This window comes from Piliocolobus tephrosceles, unplaced genomic scaffold, assembly GCF_002776525.5.
Source record: "Piliocolobus tephrosceles isolate RC106 unplaced genomic scaffold, ASM277652v3 unscaffolded_19573, whole genome shotgun sequence".
NCBI lineage: Eukaryota > Metazoa > Chordata > Mammalia > Primates > Cercopithecidae > Piliocolobus > Piliocolobus tephrosceles.
Genome location: NW_022301613.1, coordinates 6,561 through 11,792, shown reverse-complemented (window position 1 = coordinate 11,792; position 5,232 = coordinate 6,561). Strand labels below are relative to the sequence as shown.

Below are 5,232 nucleotides of genomic sequence, written 5' to 3'. Positions count from 1 at the left end.
TGTTTACACCGGGCTGCGGGGCTCCCGCGTTGTGTGTTTACACCGGGCTGCGGGGCTCCCGCGTTGTGTGTTTACACCGGGGAGCGGGTCTCCTGTGTTGTGTGTCCCAGAACCCGTTGGGGGGCCGTCATAGGTGACATTTCCTGTCTCTTTGCTCCCCTGAGTAGATGGGGTGTGAAAGTCGAATTGGCCACTGACTGTTGAGATGGAAGCGGAAGCAACAAGTGACTGACGGAGTTATGGGGGCAGATTCCCCGCAGGGTTGCCCACCCTGGATATTTGGGGCTCACGTGTGGTGACTCAGCCTAGCAGAGATGTGGAAAGGATCGAATTGGGTAGAAATTATATAAATATTATTCTGAAGTATCCACAAAAACAAGGCGGTAAAAGAACCTGATTTCGAGGTTGATGGTATGTTGGTGTGGGTGTCGGCCACAGAGGAGACTCGTAGAGCTCTGCCGAGGGTTCAGGCTGCCTAGACTTTGAATATAAGTTTGTGTTGTGAACATCTTGCTGGGTCAGTTGCTGAGGGACAGAGTCACATTCAGACTGCTGTGCATTCCCTGGGGGTGCCATGTGACTCCTCCACAGACTCCCTGGACTGTGCCCTCTTGTCCGGGGATTTCAGACGCACCCACATTCAGTACCTTCTCCCTCGTGAGGATGCTTGCCCATCTCCCACAGCCACCTCCCCAGATGAAAACCCAACACAGCTGGCTAGCCTTGCCCGCCTTTGAGTCTCTGCTCACACGTGGGGTCCTTACGGAGGCTGCCTGAGCCGCCCTGCCAGAGGGCCTCCTTGGCTGCCCTGCGTCCCACCTGGCTGGTCTGTGTGCGCTGCAAACCCTGTCTTCCTGTGTGCGCTGGGTAGGATTTCCAGCACGATCCTGGCACCCACCCGACAGCTCAGGGAGCAGTTTCTGAGTCGTCAGCGTTTCCCATGGGGGGAGGTGGCCACGCAGCACAGCCGCCTGCGTCAGCTCCTTTGTGACAGCGGTCAAGGCCTTGTCACCCTCACTTTAGGAAGAGGGTGGCACAGTGGACCCTGTCCAGCCACGAGGCATGGCATGTGGTGGGCAGTGCCTGCTGCCCAGGCAGAACTGTGCTGGGTAGTGGGAGGTGGAGGCTGAGGGTGCCCCGGGGGCCTGTGCGAGCCATCTGCAGTCTGCAGGACCCAGCTCTGTCCTGTGCATGTAGAAGGACATTAGCGAGAGCCACCTTGGGAGACTGAGAAACTAGTCACCAAGGACGCCAGAGCCCACAGGTGTAGTTTTGTTTCTGAGTTTGGATCTTATTGTAACTGCTGATGGTTATGACAAACCCGGACCTGGATCTCCCTCCACTGTACCTGCAGAGACGCGCTGTGAACAAGACAGGCCTTCCCCAACCACAGCGCCGCCGCCTGCACCACCCAGCCCCTCGCCCTCACCCGTGCCCGAGAGCCCCTCTGTGAAGAAGTACAACGTGAGCGGCACCAACGGGACCTGCCTGCTGGCCAGCATGGGGCTGCAGCTGAACCTCACCTACGAGAGGAAGGACAACACGGTAGGCCTGGGCCTCGCCTGGGAGAGGGGATGGCACAGCAGGGCAGGGCCTCTGCTCCCTGTGCACCGAGAGCACACATCTCTGCACGTCATGCTGTAAGGCAGGGTGGGAGCTCAGCTTGCAGGACGTGACCCTGCAGGACAAGAGCTGGCATCTGTGTCAGGGAGTCTGTTTTGTAGGAGCCCAGCCGTCCTGCTGGTTCCATCATCCAAGGCTGGTGTCCAGCATGGCCTATTGAGCGGTGTGGCCTATGGAGCCTAAAACATTAACTTGGCCCCTGATAGAACCTAAGGTTTCTTACATATATTATCATGGAAATATTTAAGTGTTACATTTTTATAGTTTTCTTTTGAAATAGTTTTTCTCCCCTAATAGTGACAGGCTGTGGGGGTTGTGGGGGTCGATTTGCGTGCCGTGGGTTGAGTTTGCAAGGCTGACTGCTGCGGGGGAGGGGTGCTGCTCAGTGCCATCCACGCGGGGACGCTGCACTCACGGGGGCAGGGAGAGTCATCTTGGGACCCCGAAATCTGCAGAGATCACCGAAATCTGTGTGGCCTTTCAGTGTTTTCCTTCTGATTTGGGTTAAAACAAATGTGGCCTTGAATTCACGGTTTCAGGACTGTTTGTCTTTTTGAGAGTGTGGAAGACCTGAGCCAGGGTGGTGACTTGCTTGCTTGTCTTACGCAGACGGTGACAAGGCTTCTCAACATTAACCCCAACAAGACCTTCGCCAGCGGGAGCTGCGGCGCCCACCTGGTGACTCTGGAGCTGCAGAGCGAGGGCACCACCGTCCTGCTCTTCCAGTTCGGGATGGTGAGGCTGGGGCGGCGCCTCTGTGGGGGCGCCCACTGTGTCTCCGCCACATCTTTTCGTGACCTGGGTCTGCTCATGGGAGGCAGCGTTAGGAAGGAGGCGGCCTCACTTTTTTCTGCCTACCCTTTATCCTGGGCCTTTGAGTTCCTTGGTTCCCCTCCCCCTTCTCCATTCCATTCACAGATGGAGCAGGTGATGTGGGCGGGGCTGCCGTGCCTACAGTTGGAGTGGCTGCAGGGGAGAGGATGCTGGATGAGGGTCTGCTGCGTGGCCTCCTGGCCTCAGATGCTGCTGCCCTGTGGCTCTGTGATGGCATTTCTACTTGGGTGGACTCCTGTGCAGTTAGCAGCATAAGACATGTGAAGCCTGTAATTGTCACTTGTCAGTCTTTTTAAATCGCTGTGCAAATGAATTAACAGTTCAGTTTCTTATAATTTTCGCTTTCCAAATCATGCTTTCCTGTGCCGTGGTAGCTCCTGCAGTCCCCGTTCTCCAGAGAATCTGACTCTCTCGAGAGGTCTGGAAGGACCAGCCTGGGCAGCACCGGGAGGCTCCGTTTCCACAGATCATAAAACGAGTTAGCTGGGCGGAGTGGCGCACACCTGTGGTCCCAGCTACTTGGGAGGCTGAGGTGGGAGGATCTCGCTTGAGCCCAGGAGTTCAGGTTGCAACTGCACTCCAGCCTGGGTAACAGAGGAAGACTCTCAGAAAAGGGTCTGGAAGGAACTAGCTAAAATTTTCATTCCCCAGAGATACACAACGCCTTTTATAGACAAGATATTCTGCAGTTTTGTTCTAATACTAGAAACGTAGGAACTTGGGTTTATTACCAAATGACCGTTCAAGTTTGATGATAAATGTGTGAATCTACTAAGTGGTTAAAGATCATCATTCTGTGAATCTGCTCAGTGGTTAAAGATCATTTTTCTTTTTAAGAATGCAAGTTCTAGCCGGTATTTCCTACAAGGAATCCTGTTGAATACAACTCTTCCTGACGCCAGAGGTGAGAACCCACCATCTCTGCGAGCCCCCGCCCCCTGCCCAGGGTGTCCTGAAGTCATTAGACTTCTCTGTGTGTTGCAGACCCTGCCTTTATAGCTGCCAACACCTCCCTGAGAGCCCTGCAGGCCACCGTCGGCAACTCCTACAAGTGCAACGCTGAGGAGCACGTCCGCGTCACGAAGGCGTTTTCGGTCAACATATTCAAAGTGTGGGTCCAGGCTTTCAAGGTGGAAGGTGGCCAGTTTGGCTCTGGTGAGTGTCACTGAGGGCAGCTGTCGTGGGGTGTGGGAGGATGCGCTTCAGACTCTGCCTGTGGACATATAGTTGCTTCTGTGTGGGCTGGGGCGATGCCCCTGTTCCTCGACAAGGAGCTGTTTCTTCTTCCCGGTCTGAGGCAGCTCCCCCTGCCTTAGCGAGGCCCCGTGTATCTCAGCTAGGAGCCCCCGGTACCATTTGAGAGTAAGGGAATCGTTTTAAGAAACAGCAGTGGCACTTCTCCCGTGAAAGTCGAATACAAAACTGTCATCTGATGGGCCCAGAGGCCCTGGACGCAGCACAGCTGTCCGGTCACAGCCCGATTCCAGACGGGGAAGAAAGGTGTGTGGTTCCTCGCTTGCAGAGAGCACCAGCCTCTGCAGCGGCTTCCCCAGGTGACAGTTCCAGCTGGCCGTGGAACCTCCCGCCAGGGCTCCTCTTCGCCTTTTGGCTGATGTGGAGGGTGGGTGGGGAGAGAGGCCTGTTTGCAGGCCCCCGTGTGAGCGGAGCCCTGACGCCATCCGTCTGTCTTGGCAGTGGAGGAGTGTCTGCTGGACGAGAACAACATGCTGATCCCCATCGCCGTGGGCGGCGCCCTGGCGGGGCTGGTCCTCATCGTCCTCATCGCCTACCTCGTCGGCAGGAAGAGGAGTCACGCCGGCTACCAGACCATCTAGCCCGGCGCGCGCAGGCACAGCAGCTGCAGGGGCCTCTGTTCCTTTCCCTGGGCTTAGGGTCCTGTCGAGGGGGAGGCACACTTTCTGGCAAACGTTTCTCAAATCTGCTTCATCCAATGTGAAGTTCATCTTGCAGCATTTACTATGCACAACAGAGTAACTATTGAAATGACGGTGTTAATTTTGCTAACCGGGTTAAATATTTTGCTAACTGGTTCAACATTAATATTTACCAAAGTAGAACTCTGAGGGTGGCAATGCTGCTCTCAATTGGCACTGGCTCCACTATCATTTGACGTTAGGACTCTGGTGTTTGGTTTCTTCATTCTTTACTGCACTCAGATTTAAGCCTTACAAAGGGAAAGCCTCCGGCCGTCACACGTAGGACGCATGAAGGTCACTCGTCGTCAGGCTGACATGCTGCCACATTACAACAGCAGAGAGGGAAACTCCTAAGAGGAACTCCAGAGATGTGTGTCTGGAGCACTTCAGTTCAGCTTTAAAAGCCAGGACAGGCCTGGCCACACACGGCTGGCGGCCTCGTTCCAGCGGCGGCATGTCCTTGGGCGTCTCTAATGCTCTGCGGCTCAAGGGCTGGCACTTTTTTAAATATAAAAATGGGTGTTGTTTTTATTTTTTTTGTAAAGTGATTTTCGGTCTTCTGTTGACATTCGGGGTGATCCTGTTCTGCGCTGTGTACAATGTGAGATAGGTGCTTCTCGTGATGTTTCGCCGCGGCTTGGGGATTGTACACAGGACCGGCTCACGTAATGCATTGCCTGTAACAATGTAATAAAAAGCCTCTTTCTTTTTTGTGTGGGCCTTGTCCTTTTGTCAGCTAAAATGGGAGTGCATGAGAAGGACGTCAGGGAAATGGGGTCGAGCGTGGTTTCGGTGCAGAGAGAAGGGTGTCAGGGAAACGGGGGTGAGGGTGGTCTCG

At 54.8% G+C, this 5,232-nt stretch overlaps 1 protein-coding gene across 1 annotated transcript; it reads left to right on the top strand.

Moving 5' to 3' along the window:
* Nucleotides 1-1,239: 1,239 nt before the first annotated feature.
* On the top strand, nucleotides 1,240-5,105 carry LOC113221047 (lysosome-associated membrane glycoprotein 1-like; the record flags this gene model as incomplete). Its single annotated transcript, XM_026450406.1, has 5 exons — nucleotides 1,240-1,545; nucleotides 2,233-2,358; nucleotides 3,295-3,361; nucleotides 3,442-3,612; nucleotides 4,153-5,105. Coding segments are annotated over 5 exons (810 nt in total), but the record flags the coding sequence as incomplete, so codon positions are not given.
* Nucleotides 5,106-5,232: the final 127 nt, after the last annotated feature.